Genomic DNA, 19085 nt, shown 5'->3' on the forward strand with positions numbered 1-19085 from the left:
AGGAGAGAGATCTGGATCTAATTTCTTTCTTCTTGTTTATTCTTTGAGCATGACTACCAACAAGCCACAACCAGTCCCACCTAACATTTCCATACCCTCTGACAAGTTTCCAGAATTCCAAACATCACAGAATCACAGAACTTCTCTGCAATTGACAAAACCATTCTCCTGCTAGAGCACTAGGCAAATCATGGTCAGCTGCTGTGGGCAGCCGGAAGCCGCCCAAACCCCTGCACCTGGGATTAAGATGAAAGCACATTCTTATAATATTCCTGTATTTTTTAAAGAAGCCAAACTTCTAAAATTGTCACTATACTTTAACTTTATTTTATTTTTTTTAAACTTGTTTTCTAGCCACAAAAATTATGTGTAGTCACTGAATAAAAATTAAAGGAAATTCCTCTCTTTCCTAAGGAAAAAACAGTTTAATGAATCCTGACTGCCTTTTCTCTCCATAAAGACAATGTCTATTTGTATTTTTTTTCAAATATACAGCCTGTGTACATTCTTCTGTGACTAACAAGCATTTTTCCCTAGTGTATTTTCTCAATAATTGTCTGGTATTTCATATTATTGGCATGCCATCATGTACTCAAAGAATCTTCCATCTGGAGAGAGCTCTTTGTAAATTATTTTCCCCCTGTTAAGAACACTGCCATAAAACCAGCATGGGGGTTCAATGCTTATAATCTCAGTGTGTGGGAGGCAGAGATAAGAGGAACTGGTATTCAAGGTTATCCTTAGCTACATATTCACAGCAAGTTCACAGCCAACCTAGGCTACAAAACAAACTTTGCTGTAAGTATTTTTGTGCCTTTCACGACTTAAAAACCCTCAGGCAAGGATTGCTTACCTAAAACCAGATTCTGTTCTCACAGTTTTGTTACAAGTGGAAAATTATGTTGACATATGTTTTTAGGAGAAAACATAATGTTTTTTTTTTCTTGTTGTCCTCAAAAATGCCAAATATTAAGGAATTGGGCTCCACTCTAAGCTGCTGCTGTGGAAGGCATTACAAGAGAACTTACTGAGTTTTGATAATAATGAAAATCTCAGGGTTGAAGAGATGGCTCAGAGATTAAGAGCTTGATGCCCTCCCAGAGGACCCGAGCTCAATGCCAACACACATGTCAGGTGGCTTACAACCGCCTGTAACTTCAGTTCTGGGGAACCTGACACCTCTTCTTTCCACCCCACACACCCATACATGTGTGCATTTGTGCATACACAGGCACATCCATATTCACATTCATAAATAATAAAATATTTTTAAAACTCTTAGATGTGTCAAAAATATGTAACAATATAAAGGCACACGTTTTGGCTACACCATTTCATGGAAACAATTCTATTCTAAGGGTTCTGCTCCTGAGCTAATGCAAGGGAGACATCAACATGCATACAAAGATTTTTCTATAAAAATGTTCATCACATGGCTATAGGCAGTTCTATTGTTATTGCCCAGCCCATTGCCCCTTGTACTGTATTCAAAAATCAGTTTTCTTCCCCCCTCCCCTCCCACACACAAAATTTTCATCATAGGATTATGCATAAAAGAGAAAGTTTAGTCATAAGAAGAATATTTAGCTGGTTATTGCCTAACAGATTGAGACATAGCCACATGGGGAATATTGGACTGACATGTAAATCATCTTCTTTGAAGACTAATTTTAGTAAGTGCTTACCACATAATGTTGACTGAGCTAGCGGTGAACACCCACCCCCATCCATTTCCACACAGTCTTAGTCAGGGTTTCTACTGCTCTGATGAAACACGGTGACCAAAAAGCAAGTTGGGGAGGAAAAAGTTTATTTGGTTTCCACTTCCATATCTCTGTTCATCAAAGGAAGCCGGGGCAGGAAGTCAAACCTGGAGGCAGGCACTGACACAGGCCATGCAGGGTTGCCGCTTCCTGGTGTGCTCCTCACGGCTTGCTCAGCTTGCTTTTTAATAGCAGCCCAGCAGCCCAGGGATAACAGTACCTACAATGGGCTGGGCCCTACCCCATCAATCACCAATTAAGAGAATACTCCACAGGCTGGCCCACAACCCAGTCTTATGGAGACATCTTCTTAATTGAGGTTCCTTTTATTTAGATGACTTTAGCTTGTGTCAAGTTGACATAAAACTATCCAGCACACACACATAACATCCCAGACATTAGCAAATACCTGTAGGACTTGCCACGGTGACTTTCATTTCCCCGTGTATGAATTTCTAAGTATTAGGGAATGTTCCACGATGACTGTATGTGCTTCATCAAGGAAAAAGAGGCAGGGCTCCATGTTTGTCTCTGTACCTGAAGAAATTTTTTACACTAGCTGTTTCTTTGAGTCCCTACTGACCCATAGAGATTAACTGGAAACAGGACTGAGGGATAAAATAAAAAGAGAGAGAACTAAAGAGGTTTCTTCCTGTCATTCCTCAAACTACAGAAGCTGCTGGTCCCCAATAGTAATAGTAGGTGTGCGGTCCGTACTTTGACAAGTTGAAGCCAGAAGTGATTTCGCCTTTGTTTCTTTGTACCCCAGTGTCGCCTCTATGACCTGAGGGCAGATAGGGAGGTTGCCATCTACTCCAAGGAGAGCATCATATTTGGAGCATCGAGCGTGGATTTCTCCCTCAGTGGTAAGGTTTTACTTCAGAAACTTCCCCAGGACTGTAGGACTAGACTTGAGAAGAACAAACCAGCTCTCTGCCAAGTTTCCCATCACTGAGCTCTCAGTGACACAATATGCTGAAGCCACGTGGGACCTTCAGATACCCCTCCCTTCACCTCATCCCCTGGCCCTTCCCACTCTATGTTCTGAAACCCCCTACAACCCTGCCCACACCTGGGAGGCAGCTAGCAGAAGCCAAGCCAGTGTTGATGGGACAACCCCCTGTTCTGAGTCTCTGTCTTTGCACACAAAACTGCAGCCACTTTCTGGTACCTCCACCCAAGCATCGAAGACTCAGCCCTCAAAAACATCGATTACTTTGCCTTAAACTCTGTGAACTCAAGTTGAAGGTTTAGAAGTGGTAGAAATGTTCCTGCTTCCACTAAGGCCCAGGGCATCTTATAAACACGTGACCCTAGCATGGCTTCTACCACATGGTGCTACAGTGATATTCCTCTCTGTCCCATGCCTTCCCCAGAGGACAATGACTACTTCTCCTGAGTTGCAAAGACAACACACATTACCTGCCATACAGTGGGCCTAGATTAATTTGTGTTTATTGTGTGGATGGATGGGTGGATGGGTGGATAGGTGGGTGAGTGGGTAGATGGATGGGTAGATGGGTGAATGGTGAAATTAATTGGTGAATGAGAGAGTGAGTGAGTGAATGAAAGTTACGAAAGGGAAAACAGGAACTGATTTAACCATTGTATCTTCTTCCAGGTCGCCTGCTCTTCGCTGGGTACAATGACTATACCATCAATGTCTGGGATGTTCTCAAGGGCTCCCGGGTCTCCATCCTGTTTGGACACGAAAACCGTGTTAGCACTCTGCGAGTGTCTCCTGATGGGACAGCATTCTGCTCAGGATCGTGGGATCACACCCTAAGAGTAAGAGAGATGTTCCATTTCCCTGTGTGAACAGAGAGGAAGGGTGGTGGCCCTCCTGAACAGTCTCTCTGCCCCTGTCCAGAGAGATACAGGTGGCAAGAGGGTGTTTCTGGAAGACTGGGAGCCTTGTGCACACAGGTGCATAGTGGTGAGAAAATAGCTGAAGCCTATGAGAGCCCTGTTCAGTGGAGTGTGTGAGCAGGCATGCCTATGTGTTTGTGTGTGGGTGTGTGGGTGTGGGGGTGTGTGGGGTATGCACCCTGATTTCCTATCTTTAAACATTAAACTCATCTCTTAATACTATTAACTATTAAAAAGGATCTATCTGTGTCTTCTCAGGTTTGGGCATAGTCCTCTCACAGCGTTCGAGAAGAGCATATGTCCTCCCGTGTAGATATGACGTCTCAATGAGCCCAGGTTAGCTTATGGGAGCAACGTCACAGCTCGGCACTCACTCACCCTGTCCAGTGTCTCCATGAAATCTGCCCCCTCCCTGGAAATACTTGGATAGGCGCTGGCACTTCAACTATACCTTCAAGCCCTTCTTTCATCTCAAAAAACTCTGTGAAATTTTGTCTGTTTTTGAAGTTATTCCAGCCAGTAGAATTCCACATTTGTCAGCATTTCAAACATCCCTCGTTGCTTCCTTGAATCTAGTCTGTCTTCAGAGCACTTTAAACTCTACCTTTCTTGGTGTGGACTATGGCTTCTAGAGCCATCCTCGGGATGTACTGGTTATGTGGACTGTAAGAATGACTGTTCACTGGTCTATAATAGAGGAAATTCTAGTTCCAGATGTAACTACACAGAATCACTTTTTAAAACTGTTTTTAGGTAAAAGTATCTTTTTTCAACCTGTTCAGTTGTCCTTTTTTTTTTTTTTTTTAAAGATAATATGCCTTTTTGGTTTTGGGGGCAATGGGAAGGTCTGGGGAGGCTTTGGAAATGAAACAGACACATGTAGAAAACAGGCTGTATATTTGACTTGTGGTAAACAGCAGTCTGGGGCTGAGCATCCCCCACACTTGAGGGGAAACTGGTTGCCATTCCAGCACAAACACTGCAGAGAGCAAACAGAACCTTCTGGCGTGGGAAGACAGGTCACTAAATTGATTTGAAAGCCTGCTAGTAGTGTTATCAGAAATGCCTAAGATAAAGTATGTGTTGTTCCTATAAATTATATTTGAATGTCCCGCACAGCAGTTGTACTTACACAGACTGATGGGCAGGCCATGAATAATAATGGTTTTGCTATCCAAGGGGTATCTTGTCTTTATTTGAACCGTAAATTCCTTCTGGATGGGACTGGCTGCTGTGTATCACAAGGTCCCTGCTTTCTCTTCCTTTTGTTCTTTCAAAGGTGTATAGGTTTGTTCTTTTAAAAAAACTCTTAGTGTAATAAGATGCCATCTTAATAGAAATGGTGGCACATACTTGTAAGTCCAGGTACATGGGAGCAGATGCAGCAGGATGGCTTGGACCCAAGAGTTCAAGCCTTAGACACATGGTGAGGCCTCATCTTCTCATTTATTTATTTATTTATTTTTGTTTTGCTCTGGTTTGTTTTTATATTTATTTATTTATTTATTCGTCTATTTGTTTTTGTTTTTTTTTAATTCTCTGTGTGTGGGGGTGAATACGCATGCCACAGAGCACATGTGGAGATCAGAGGATAAACACTGGGAAGCTGCTCTCTCCTTCCTCTGTATGGTGCCTGGGGACTCAGGTTGTCAAGCCCAGTTGGTAGCAAGCATCCGTACCCACTGACCAGTCTCCCTGCCTCTTGTTATGTTTTTCATGAGACAAGTTATCATGCCTCCCAGGCTGCCCTCAAGCCTTCTACATTGTCAAGTATGCTTGGGAACTTTTGATCCCTCTGTCTTTGCATCTCGGGTGTTGGTATATTGGGCTTGCCAGCATGCACTGCACACTAGACCAGCATGCACTGCACACTAGACCAGCATGCACTGCACACTAGACCAGCATGCACTGCACACTAGATGCACTAATACTGTAGGTGCTGCCTGAGAACAAACCCAGGCCTTCCCTCATGATTCACAAACACTCTACCAACTGAAATACAGCCCCAGCTCCAAGACCCCATCTTTTAAAAGAGTGCTTAGTTTTGTTTTAAGTGTACTGGGAACCAAAGGTCACCTCAGACACTGGTTTAAAAAAAACAACAACAACAACAACAAAAACTGGCATTGCAGGTGGCCTTGGGCATCTGACTAGCCAAAGATTTGCTGTCCCTGAGAAGCAGGCTGTGTATATGTGTCCCCACATTGTCCCTCTCCTGTCTCATCCTGTTCAGCCTGGCTCTTTGCTTAGTGCTGGCTTTGCAGCCCCAGCCCCATGGTCCTCAACGAGACCCTCAAAATGCAGAACAACATCCTTCCAGTCAGCAGGATGGAATGGTCACCACTTCAGCAGTCTCTGTGGAACTGAGAGTGACAAAAGCCACATATATTTTTATGTCATTAGTATTATGTAAATATCCCTCATGAGTCCTGAAAGAGTCTCAGGGACTTGAAAGAGTTCTGGATTATATTTTGACACTCTAAAGAGCTCTCTTTGCTCCCCAAGGAGACTCTCCTGGATTAAAGCAAGCCTCTAGAGAACGGGAACATAAAGAAAAGACCAGGACAACTGGGTAGAGTTGACCTCTGGGAGAGGGCCTCCGAGGAAACCTGGGATACATCAGCATTACAGAGTGCCAAAAAGGAGCCCCAAGAGGGCCCACAGAGACTAGAGCCCATCAGGCCTGTAAACTAGAGCAGTGGTTCCACAGAGTCTAGGGCCCAGCAGGCCTGTAAACTTAGAGCAGTGGTTCTCAACCTATGAGTCTCGGCCTCTGTGGGAGCCATATATCAGATATCCTACATATCAGATATTTACATTATGCTTCATAACAGTAGCAAAATTACATTTATGAAGTAACAACAAAATAATTTTATAGTTGGGGGTCACCACAACCTGAGGAGAGCAGCATTGGGAAGGTTGAGAATCACTGTACCAGAAATTTATCAGTGGAGGACAGACAGGCTCTAGGATGCAGAGCTGGTAGGTCAGAAATAGGTAAGAGTCAGAAGTTGGGGGCCACATTGCCTCCTCCAGCCTGGGCCAACCACTTGCAAAATGATTTATATATCCTTATTTCCCAAACAAGTTGGTCCAGTCAATAATAACAAGTTAAGACATCGCTACTAGCTGGGCCTAGTGTCCCAAGCCTGTAATCCCAGCAACTCAGGAGGCTGAGGCAGGAGAATGACAATTCCAAGGCCTACTCGCCCCCTAGAAAGTTCCAGCCCCCATCTGCTTAATCCTCAACAATAATCCGAGGGTCTCCTGCTGCTCCTGCCTGCTCCACCCCATGACTCTCTCCTTGTAACAGGTGCAAGTAGTATTCCCAAATGTCCAAGCGGGTCAGAGTGGGAAGTAGCTGAGCCTAGAAAGCCAGCTGAGGTTGGACCAGGTGCAAAGGCCAAAGGATGGGCGACCCGCTGCAGGAACGCACTAGACGGCTGCTGACTGACTACATATTGTTCTGCGCACGGGAACCGGGCACCCCGGAGCCACCGCCCACGTCTGTCGAGGCGGCCGTGCTGCGCTCTGTCACTAGGCAGATCCAACAGAAGCACCAGGATTTTTTTTCCTCCCTTCGCGACTACCAGGGCAACCGCCCTGAGCTGGTGAGATGGATGACAGGTATATTGTTCTCCAGTGACCGAGACTTCACCTGGGGCCACCTGGTGGCGCTCCTGGCCTTAGCGGGGACGCTTATGAATCAAGGCCCTTGCAGGACTGTCGAGCAAAGGAGGGATCTGAGGAATCGTCTCCAAGTGGACCAAGACTGCTACCTCACAGTGAACTTGCTGTATAACCTGCTCATGGACCGGCACCGCTCCTGGCTGGAGGCTCACGGTGGCTGGGTGAGACCACTGGAGCGTGATGGAGATGGTTTGGAGAGGGGGCGCAGAATGCTGTGCTGAGTGCCTTTACTCAGGGTCTTGTAGCCAGTCCAGGCTGGCCTCAAACATCACCACTCTCCTGCCACTATGGTCCTTCTGCTTCCATCCCAGGAGCACCAGAATTACAGGCTATGTCATTATGGCGGGCTTTTGTGGTGCAAGATGCGGAAGGCCTGGGCTTTGAGCATGCTGAGCAAGGGATTTCTCTATAGGCACTCAGACTGCTCTTGCTCAATAGTTCTTATAAAACTTCATTCAGGAGGAGCCAGGCACACGTGGCTTTACCCTAACTCTTAGCCCAGGGCTGTCGGGGCTAAGACTGTCGATTAAGTCTGATAGGCCCAAGTAGTATAAAGGGAACAGTAGCTATGCCCAGGCTCTCTAGAGCTTCTTCTCTTACCCTTTACTGGAGTAAGGCCTTAGGGATTGTGAAATGTGTGTGGCCACCAAGTGGGGACCCTGCCTGGGATCTTTTAGGCCACTGCACTTTTCCCTGCTGGGCAATCTCCATGCTCATGGCTTTCTCTTGGTCCTTAATCTCGGTGGTGTAGGCTAAAGAGGCAGTCCTTAGCCTCCGGCTGCACAGAGCTATTGGTCAAGGAAAACACACAGGATGAGATCAAGCTTGATGGGAGACTGTTAGCATCTGTGAAGGCCTGGGTTTGATCCCCAGCATCACCAGAAAAGAGAAGAGAAGGAAGGTGGGTGGGGAACATTCTATCCTAGGTTAGCCCACAATGGGCCCCCTGGAAGCTGAGCTTAGCCTCGGGTTTCTTCACTTCCCTCTTCATTGGGGTTGAATCAAAATGGAAGTGGCCCATGTTATGGGGATAAATGTAACCTAACTATTAAAACCTGCTATATAGAAACCAAATGGATCACATTCCTGTCAGGAGCCTGCATTTAAGCTATCTGAGAAACGAAAGGCAGCATGACATGTTAACACCTGCCCTGCCCCTGATGTATGGGTCTCCATTGGGCCCGAAGACTGCTTTCAGCTGAGTTTCTGAGGACCCTCTCTGAGCCCTCTGAAGAGGTCATTAAGACAGAGTGTTGATTTCTCCCTCTGCCTCCTAACTCCATCCTCTACCTCCTCTCTCTCATAAGATCTCAGACTTGTGCAGATTTTTCTTTTCGGGAGAGAGATTCACTAGCAGAGTTATAAAGACCATGGGAAGACAGCATGGCAGCAGCTCTTGAGAGTTTAGGTCCATAAGGCCAAGCAAGGAGACCCCCCCTCTCATCGGTTCCAGAGGAAGGGGGAGGTCTCGTGCCACATAGTGATGAATCCGTGTGGATGCGTGTGTAGCTGTCACTGATTCTGGTGCAGGTAGGGGAGGGGGAAAGGTGCCCTTTAGTTAGTGTCTGTTCAAGATACAGGATTTGCTACCCATAGCCTCTGATAACTTAGGGTCTCAAGCAGCCTGGTGTTGGTAAGCTCCCTTTGGGGAAGAGTTCCCAGGCTGACTTTCAACAGAGTATCTGCTATTTCTTTGACGAAAGCTATGACGGTAGAGGAAGCAGCGGCTGTAAGTTAACACAGCCTGAATACCCTCTACTTCAAATCTAACATCCCCAGCCTTCTTTGGTCTGGAGATAACGGGCATTAAGTTCAATGTCTGATTGCCACATACTGACTTGGGTGGTGTGGTCAGCAGGTCTCCCATCTCTCAGGTATCTGAGAGGCTGGCACAAGGATGTTGTCCACGTGAGTCTGTGTGATGCACCACACAGCAGTCTGGATGAGGGAAAGTGTGCTAAAGAGGGGGCCTGTGGCTGCAAGAACCAAGATACTTCTTAAAGGAGTAGCCAGGGCTGTGCCCCAGGTCCCCGGTGAGCTTCGGAACCATTTTGAATTTGATTTGTAGAGAGAGGATCAAGAGTGAATAGAAGGGCTGAAGATAGACAGGCGCTGTCAAGGAGGGAGGGCTCAAGGTTTGTGTTTTTCCATTTTTATTGGAGGGTGTGGGGAAGGGATCAGAGAGTAAGGAGGGGTTTAATAGAGTTCTCCGAGATGCTTTGAGCAAGTGTTGAGGTGTAATGAGGCTGTCTCTGCCATATGAGGCAGTTAAACGGTTGCTCATGCAGCAAGTTGGATTGCTTATTGTAAGTCCTAACCGGGAGGCATCTGGTAGCCATGTGCCTTTCATTTGTAGGACATGATCTAGAACCTCCCATGTATCTTGGAGTGTTTTTCATACTGGAGACTGGCCCAGGGCCTTGTGCATGCTGATCACATATTTGACCTCCAAGCTCTGAGCTAGCCCTTCATCTGGATGAGTATCTGCCTGTCTATCACGCATGTGCAATGTTCAGAGAGGCCAGAGAGGATGTCAGATTCCCTAGAACTGGAGTTAGGGGCAGTTGGGAGACACCACGTGGGTGCTGGGACCTGAACCCAAGTCTTCTGCAAGAGCCGACAGTGCTCTTCACTGCTGAGCTATCTCTCCAGCTGCACCTACTGTGTATTCAGGGCTCAGGATTGTTCATGGGGAGACAGTCTAGTTATCCTCTCTCATCCCTTGCAGGATGGCTTTTGCCGCTTCTTCAAGAACTCCTCACCACCTGACTTCTGGAGCAGACTGCTGATTTGGGCTTTTCTGTCAGGCCTCTTTGCAACAGCCGTCTTTTATATCTGGAAACATTTGTAAGTTTAAAATTTTTAAAGTGATCTTACCTGCCTAACTGTGAACTCTCTAAGGGACAATACTGGGTAATTGGATAAGAACGGAGGAAGCCTCCTGCCTAGAGACATCTACCTGCATGCTACATGGAATTCTGGGTTTGTGATGGGGCCAGCATTTGGAAGGGGCCCAAGAAGCTCTTCACTAAGTGGGGAAATGGTATACACCACTCCAAAGAACTTCAGAAAATGCTACACACACTCACTAGAGTGCTGCTGTCTGCTGGCTACAAGCACAGCAGAGCCTCTCCTGGCTGTTGTGAGGTTCTTGAGCTGCTGTTAAGTGGTCAGAGTTCCAGGGCAGGGGATCCTAAAGCCCAGAGCCCAGAGCAATAAGGAATACAATAGGAAACCTTAAGGAATCCTTTGAAACCTAAATCCTTCCATGACTAATTCCTAGAACTTCTGAATTTACAGTGCTCCCCTTAATACATTTTAAGTAACTTCAAATTCTTAATAAATGCATACATTTAAAAAACAAAAAAAAAGAATATGTCTTTCTATATTTTGGCAAGACTCTTGTTCTTGGGAGTAACTGGAATTGATGACAATTTATTTACTTTTATTGTCTCCGATATAAACCAGGATTTGGTTTGTATTGCTATGCAAGGGGTAAATTTTATTTTTATAATATATATGTGTGTGTTTTGCTTGTATGATCTGTGTACCACATATGTGTCTGGTGCATGTAAGGCCAGAAAAGGGTATCAGATCCCTGGAACAAGGGTTACAGATGGTTGTGGGTCATCAGTTGAATGCTAGGAATTAAACCTGGGTCCCCTGGAAGAGCAGCCAGTGCTCCTAACCACTGAGCCATCTCTCCAGCCTTAACAATGCTTTGTTTTAAACATTTAATCAACATGAAAGTTCATAAGTCATTCTTCCTTTCTTCCTCTCATTCTTCAGTCTATTCAAGACCTGTATCTACCCAGCCATCTTACCAGCCAAACTACATTTGTTCGTTTTGCTTAGTTATAGTGAGTCTGTGCATGTATGTGTGCACACATGGGAGGTCAGAAGATCTTTGCCTACCCAGCCATCTCACCAGCCAAACTACATTTATTATTTGGTTGTTTGCTTGCTTAGTTATTTTGTGTGTGTTTGTGTGAGTGTGTGTGCTTGCACACACGCACACCATAGTACACATATGGAGGTCAGAAGACAACTTATAAAAGCTGGTTCTCTCCTTTCACCATGTGGTTTCCTGGGATCAAACTCAACCCATGAGGCTTGGTGGCAATCACCTTTAGCCGCTCAGCGAGCTCTCTGACCTTCTTTGCCTCTTCCTGCCATGAAGTTGCTAGGGAAATTCCAGCTCAGGGGAGTCCCGGAGAAGGGGAATCAGAGCCTGTGTGGCAGAAGTGGGGGGGTCTCTTTTTGATACCTTTCTGAGAAAAGTGGGGAAGGTAGAAGCTTACATCGAGGCTGGTTCCTAGGCAGTAGGCCGGGAAGAAGGTAAGTCTGCCAATAGCCCCTTTGTTGTAAACTTGGTTCCCCAGGTGAGTCTGTTAGAGTCGCAAGTGTCTCAGCAGCTGCCTATCTGTCTGCAACTGAGAAGGAAGGGGCTGCTGCAAATACTGGGGCCTGAGCAGAGGCTGGATTCTAACGTCACACGCTGACAGATGTATTCTTTGCATTTGTACTGAGATTAAATTCACACAACACAAACCCTATCCACCATTTTAAAGTGAGCACTTGGTGGCAGTTAGCGTGTTTACAGTATCACTCGGCCGTCACCCTTCCTTTTATTCCATCTCTCAAAAAGAAATGCCACACCCGTTAGCAGCCTTCTGACCCTCTCTTCCCCCACTGCAGCAACCACTAATCTACCTTCTGCCTTTGAATCTGCCTTTTCTAGATGCTTCCTATAAATGAAATCAGATAGCTCATGGCTCTTTGTGTCTGATTTCTTATTTAACCGAGTGTCTTCTAGGCTTCTGCACGCTATAGCATGTCAGGACTTCGAGCCTGCTCAAGGCTAATGCTGCACCGTGCTTACCACACACAGCTAGCTGGAATGTGGGTGGCTCCCAGTCATTGGATAGTGTGTGAATGTGGCGCTTTGAGCATGCTTTTACCTGTTTTTATGCAGACTTGGGCTTTTTATCACTCTTGTGTGCAAGCCTAGGTGGGATTGCTGGGCCCTGTGGTAACTGCAGGCTTTAGGGTGTGGCAGACCTACTGAACTCTTCTTAGCAGCTACACCATTCAATATTCCCACCAGAGGGACATGGGGTTCCACCTTCTTCCATGGTTAAACTCCAGAATTGCAAAAGAGAAACAGAGAGAACTACAGGGCCAGATCTGGGAAAACACAACTCTTGAGTTTAAAATACAGATGGCTTCTGCCTCCTTCCTTCCCAGACCCATGCCACACAGACCCGGGCACTGACTTGGTGGTACCAGCTAGAAAGTAGAGTCCTCTCTTAGGCAAGGCCAAGGGTCCATGTTAAGTCCTCTCCCCGTCCCTGCACCCAAGGAGAGCTTTAGTGAATCCATTGCTTGGCACTTCCTACCCTGAGGTCTTCATACCAGTCAGCTGTTGTTACAGGCTCTGGTCAAAGTATCAGTTTGTAGGGTTTTAAGATTTTGTCTTTATTTTCATTTATGTCCATGTCTGTATCTGGGTGCACACATGTATGTGGGTGCCCATGGGGACAATAAGAGGGCTTTGGAGTTATAGGCAGTTGTGGGTTACTGCAACCAAACTTCATCCTCTGCAAGAGCAGCAAGTAATCGTAACAGTTGAGGCATCTTTCCGGCCCGTGTTTTCGTCTTTTTAAAGTTTGTATTTATTATTATTGTGTATGTTAATTGGACAGGACTGAGGGACAAATGTCACAGCACACACGTGGAGGTCAAAGGTCAACATTGTGAAGGTGCTTTCCCCTTCCACCTTACTTTGTGTGGCTTCCAGGGATCAGGCTTGCCAGTAAGAACCTGTACTCACTGAGCTGGCTCTCCAACCCATTTGTATTTTGTACCGAGGCCTCTCAAGAGTTGAATTCAGTAGAACTGAAAATACCTGTGAGGAGTCCATCAGATGGCTCATTGACTAAAAGTGCTTGTTGTCCAGCCTGCCGACCTAAGTTCAGTTCCTCAGAACCCACACAAAAGCCAGACGTGGTGATGTGTGTGTCTGTATTTCCAGCACTCCTACTCAAGATAGGGAGCAGAGACAGGGTAATTCCCAGAGCTAGCCCGCCAACAAGCCTGGAGTTTGAATTTGCAAACCAAGAGGCATTGCCTCAAATAAGGTAGAAAGACTCTGACTTCCACGAGTGCTTCATCACATTTACAAGTACACACACAAGTATCTTTTTAAATAAATAATAATAAATAAAGATGAAGCCAGTTAGCAGAGGATGCACAGAGCTTCTTGTTCAGTCACCCACACAAACTGGGTGTGGTGGTATATGTCTGCAATCACAGAAGGCTGAGGCAGGAGGATCAGAAGTTCAAGATTATCCTAAACTCCACTGGGAGTTTAAGACCAGCCTAAGACACATGAAGCCCTGTCTTTTTTAAAAAGATAATAATAATTATTTTAACAAGGAAAGAGATAGATCTGAGCATGGAATACTGGCCCATTCCTGTGTCTCAGTATTACAGAGGCTGAGGCAGCCTGGGCTACATGGTGAGTTAAAACTGTCCTGGGATTTGTAGGTAGCCTATGTCTCAAAAGCAAAAATGAATGAATGATTAAATAAAGAGGTTAATTTAAAACTATTTCCCTGTTAGACTCAGAAGACTGCACGTTAGACTCTCCTCAAGTGCTTTTTTTTGTTTTGTTTTTTGGTTTTTTTTTCTTTTGGTTTGTTTGTTTGTTTGTTTGTTTGTTTTGAGACAGGGTTTCTCTGTGTAGCCCTGGCTGTCCTGGAACTCACTCTGTAGAGCAGGCTGGCCTCAAACTCAGAAATCTGCCTGCCTCTGCCTCCCAAGTGCTGGGATTAAAGGTGTGCGCCACCACTGCCGGGCTCCTCAAGTGCTTTTAACTCTGCCAGTCTCAGTGATTTGTTGGCTCAAGTGGAGCATGGTGTGAATGGGCTCTCCAAGTCTCCCATGTGGCTCTAATGTGAAGGCAGGGCTGTGTCTCCAGGGTTTTGAACAGCTTTACTAACCAAATAACCTACAGTTTACTGATAAACCCTGCTCCCTTTGAGCCTAGTCAGTTTCTTTGACCCAGACAAGATTTCAATTAGATTTTAAGATACTTGAGGTTGTCCACTGTGAATTAGCTGAGGGTCAGCTTCCCCCTGACCCCAAATTATATGTAATTTAGTTGAAAGAAAAAAAAAATAGTTCAAAGGGCTGGAGAGATGGCTCAACAGTTAAGAGCATTGGCTGTTTTTCCAGAGGTCCTGAGTTCAGTTCCCAGCAACCACATGGTGGCTCACAACCATCTGTAATGGGACCTGATGCCCTCTTCTGTCATTCAGGCATAGATGCAAATAGAACACACACACACATGCATAATACACAAATAAATAAAAATTTTAAAGAAATAGTTCAATACTGTTGGTTACAGGACCTAGTCTTCTTTTGCCAATCAGTCCCACGGGAACTTCCTGATCTCTTCATTGATTATTTTACTTTCTGCTTTATTTTGTTTTGTTTTATTTATTTTGAGACAAGGTCTTGTCTAACCCAGGGCGGCCTTGAACTTGCTCTGTTGCTGAAGATGACTTTGCATTCCTTTGTGCTTCTACCTCCCAAGTGCTAAGAGATGGCAGATGGCCAGCACCACACCCAGCTAACTCCTGAATCTTTAAATAGAATGCATTTCTTGATTTTCAGCTCGAGACGTTATCTCTATATTCCAAACCCATCCCTTGCCATCCCCTAGCCCCACCCAATGTAATTATATCATAACCTTAGTTCCATCAGGGTTCATTGTCTACATTCCGAGTTCTCATGCTACTCTGAACTGAACCGTGTAATCAGCTAAGGTTATTTCTTTCTCACATGTTGTTTCTCTGAGTTAATAATTGCCTTAGTCTTTCTTTCTTGGTGAGTTTGGGACTGGTTCTGTATAAACTTTTAAATGACCTACCCTTAAGTTCTCTGGGAGTTGTGCAAATCTCTGCTGGAATGCTCATTTCCATCAGTCTGCTCACACGTGATATCACGAGGTCCCCTAGCTCATTCACACTGGGACTGTCCTTATCCTCTGGGCCAGGTACCCAGTCACCCTCTTGCAGTGTCTCTTCAGTGTCCAGACTTGGGATTCCTACCACCTCTCCTTGTGCGGGGTCTCCCATTTTTCCTTGCTCCCTTTTGTCTGTGGCCCTTGTTTTACTGGAGCACATCCCCAGCAGCTTCCAGACCAGGAGTAAGTAGAAAGGAGACTGCTTACAGCCTAGCATGTATGAATGTCTGATACTTCTTAGGATTAACACTTCATCCAAATGGACACATTCTAGAGTGTTCAATGCTTCCTCTCAGGATTTACAGGTACTTCCCCTCTTCCTAATAGTTTTCAGAGTTTTCTCAACATGTTGATGGGAGGGGTCCAAGTTCTCTCTCTCTCTCTAGAAGCATGCAAAACCCTCCTCTAATTGACAAATTTTGAAGCTTTACAGTTGTGGGTGGGTATTTCCATCCATCTCACTCAAGGAAAAGGAAGTATTTTAATCTGGCTCATCTGGCCTCCTGTCTTGAGGGAGCATTTTCATTCCTTCCCCTAATGTATCTCCTACAATTTCAAGTACTTAGATGCTGAACTCCCCCTGTGCTATCTAATTTTCTTACTTCCATCTTTTAATGTTTGTTTAATTTCCGGTGGAGCTCTCTGGTGGAACAGAGTGGCAGTTATCACTAGGAAAACGTGGCAGGAGGAGGTGCAGCGAAACCCAGATGGTGAAGCTTTCTGGAAAGAACTGCATTTCAGCCTGACTGTGATACTATGATTCCATAGACACACCCACAAAACAACAGGCTTTGTGCAAGAGCAAATCCAATTTAAAAGATGTGTATTTAGCCAATTGCACATCCCGAAAGGGCCCATACTGGCTAAGAAATTCTGTCTCCTGCTGAATAAAAGCAGGTTAGATAAAGAAGGGTGGAGACATTACCCATCCTCAGGATCTTTGTATCCTTTGGACCCTTCTGGGACTGGAGTGTCCCCCACCAGAGGCCAACCTGCTATTCAATAGCAAAAACTATTTCTCAGAAGTCAAGAAGAGAGAAACTGGGTTTGCTGTGTGTCACAGCTCTGACCACAGTCTTAACTGCGGCTATTTATATTTTTGAAGCTGCTTTCCTGTAACTCTGAGCAGCCCTCTAGAGTAGTAATTACCCTCAGAGGCCTGTGACCACAGAGGCTCATCTGCTTGGGCCCAGGGCCTGACCCTTAAGGAGAAGGAAGGGGTGTGTAAAGGCCGAAAGAGATCAAGGGCCAGGGTAAGTGCGAGAGGAGAGGATGTAGGCTGTCCTAAACACTCCCTGCTTCCATGCTCTCCCACATAGCCTTCCAGTAGACCCTGCAGACTTGGGAAAAAGAGCCCAAGAAGAGTGGGAGGCCTCAGTAGCTCTGGCTCCTCTCCCTTTGGGGGCTGGGTCACACAGCCTGGGTGACTGCAGTGGTATCTTTCCTTACAGGAAGTGTTGGCCTTCCAGCAGCCTGGATATGTGGTGGGAGTATATAGGTTGTCTTCTGACCCACAGACACGGTATTTGAAAGTCCTGTGGGTACTTGGTTCGCCTTCTGTCTGCTCCTAGAGGATACAGGAAGGGAATCCTGAGGCAGGATCACCCCATCATCGCTGGGGCTCGAGACAGGGGTGGGGGGTGGAGGAGTGTTCTTGTGGCCTTTGCGGTGGGGGGAGGGGTGAGTTTGAGGTTAGCCTGGTTTACATAGCAAGTTCTGGGCTAGCCAAGGCTACATAAGGGGGGATAGTTTTTTTTGAGACAGGTTTTTCTTTGTGTGGTCTTGGCTATTCTGAAACTTGCTCTGTAAACCAGGCTGGCCTTGAAGTCACAGAGATCCACCTGCCTCTGTCGCCCTACTGCTGGGATGAAAGGCTTGAGGCTTCCTATCTTTTGACCAGAATTTAAATTCTCTCTCAGTCTCAGTTTTTCACCCACTAAAGCTATAGTTTTTCATTACTTCCTGTATTCATAAATCTTCTCATCACTGACAGAATACATGGCACAATTTTCTCATATGTTTATTAAAGATTTATTTTGTATATGAGTTCCCTATCTGCATGTACACCTGTGTGCCAGAAGAGGGCATCAGATCCCATTACAGATGGTTGTGAGCCACCAGGTGATTGCTGGGAATTGAACTCAGGACCTCTGAAAGAGCATCCAGTGCTCTCAGGTACAACTTTTTTTTAAAGATTGTGTGTGTGTGTGTGTGTGTGTGTGTGTGTGTGTGTGTGTGTGTGTGTTTGCATGTGTGTGCACACACATGTAGGTACAGGTGCCCTCAGAGGCTAGAAGAGGGTGTCTGATGCCCTGGACTTGAAGTTATAGGCAGTTGTAAGCTCCCAACATGGTTTCAAAGAAACTAAGAAACTAACTTGGGGCCTCTGAAAGAGACTCTGTTGAACCCTAGAACACAACTTTTTTTTTCAGAGCTGAGGACAGAACCCAGGGCCTTGCGCTTGCCAGGCAAGTGCTCTACCACTGAGCTAAATCTAAAACCTATATTTATTTTACTTTTTCTTCAATGCTGAGGGTAGAATCCAGAGACTTGTGCTTAGGAGGTGCTCTTGCATGGAGCCGAATCACCACCTACAAAGCAACTTTGAAGGAAGGAAGTGTTCATTTAGGCGCACTCCTTAAGAGGAGGTACAGCCAATCACACTGAGGAAAGTATAACATGAGGTGTATATGACAGCTGACTACATTGTGTGCAGAGTCAGTAGTAAGTCAACAAAGCTCAGTGCTAGTGCCCTATTAGTTACTCTTCCTCCTGCCTCCTTTTATCCATCTGTGTAAACCAGAGAGATGACTCAGCAGGCAAGAGCACTGGCTGTTCTTCCTAAGGTCCAGGGTTCGATTCCCAGCACCTACATGATGACTTACAACCATAAGTAACTCCAGTTTTAGGGGATCCTAGAACTGCCTCCACAGGCATGATGTGGAAACATACATGCAGGTGAGGCATCCATACACATAAAATAATTTTGGCTGGGTATGGTGGTGCATATCTTTAATCCCAGCTCTCATGAGGCAGAGGCAGGCAGACTTCTGTGAGTTTGAGGTTAGCCTGGTTTACATAGCAAGTTCTGGGCTAGCCAAGGCTACATAATAAGACACCCTCATCTCAAAAATATATAACATTTGGGGCCCTAGCCCATGAGATGATGCCATTCACATGCATGGTGAAAACACCCTCATAGACATTCCCAAAGGTGTGTCTCCTAGGCAATTCCAAATCCAGTCAGGTTGACAATGAAGATTAACCATCAGGTTTATCCATTTATACTTAAAAAATGGGTCCTTGTGGTTTGTTTTTCAGATTCAAAACTCTTTATGCTCAAACCTTTAAACTCCCAGGCTACATAACAATTTTTTAAAACATATATTTACCACAGTGGGAAGTAGCTCCTCGGGATACTTCAATCCCATGCTGCCGTTTAAAATCATCATTATCGGGCTGGGGAGATGGCTCAGAGGTTAAGAGCACTGACTGTTCTTCCAGAGGTCCTGAGTTCAATTCCTAGCAACCACATGGTGGCTCACAATCATCTGTAATGGATCTGATGCCCTCTTCTGGTGTGTGTCTGAAGACAGCAACAGTGTACTCATATAAATAAATAAATGTTTTAAAAAAAGAGAAAAAAAAAACCAAAATAAAATCATCATTATCAGCCTCCGTCCCGTGCACAGATGAGAATGGTATAGCCACGTTTTACTTTGTTACATTTA

General features: G+C 45.5%; 2 protein-coding genes across 3 annotated transcripts in view; both read left to right on the forward strand.

Annotated features, from left to right (window-relative positions):
* The window catches only part of Gnb5 (G protein subunit beta 5), a 40410-nt gene extending 36001 nt beyond the window's left edge, over window positions 1–4409 (forward strand). For both annotated transcript variants that reach the window (XM_034508474.2, XM_076937885.1), the window contains 3 exons: window positions 2533–2629; window positions 3385–3551; window positions 3891–4409. In XM_034508474.2, the coding sequence (XP_034364365.1) occupies window positions 2533–2629; window positions 3385–3551; window positions 3891–3902 (276 nt within the window). In that variant the 3' untranslated portion in view covers window positions 3903–4409. The remainder of the gene's footprint in view (window positions 1–2532; window positions 2630–3384; window positions 3552–3890) is intronic.
* Window positions 4410–4553: 144 nt separating this feature from the next.
* Window positions 4554–10661, forward strand: Bcl2l10 (BCL2 like 10). The gene is made up of 2 exons (XM_034509482.2): window positions 4554–7483; window positions 10051–10661. Exons 1-2 carry the CDS (start codon window positions 7043–7045, stop codon window positions 10171–10173), a joined length of 564 nt encoding a protein of 187 aa, XP_034365373.1. The 5' UTR covers window positions 4554–7042; the 3' UTR covers window positions 10174–10661.
* The last annotated feature ends 8424 nt before the right edge of the window (window positions 10662–19085 follow it).

Source organism: Arvicanthis niloticus, chromosome 7 (genome assembly GCF_011762505.2).
Source record: "Arvicanthis niloticus isolate mArvNil1 chromosome 7, mArvNil1.pat.X, whole genome shotgun sequence".
In the NCBI taxonomy this organism is placed as follows: Eukaryota; Metazoa; Chordata; class Mammalia; order Rodentia; family Muridae; genus Arvicanthis; species Arvicanthis niloticus.

Excerpts from the sequence above, each read along its gene's own strand:
- Bcl2l10 (XM_034509482.2), top strand. The coding sequence starts at position 7,043 with ATGGGCGACCCGCTGCAGGAACGCACTAGACGGCTGCTGACTGACTAC. Across the intron at positions 7,484-10,050 it reads TGGAGGCTCACGGTGGCTGG|GATGGCTTTTGCCGCTTCTT; the intron begins GTGAGACCACTG and ends CATCCCTTGCAG.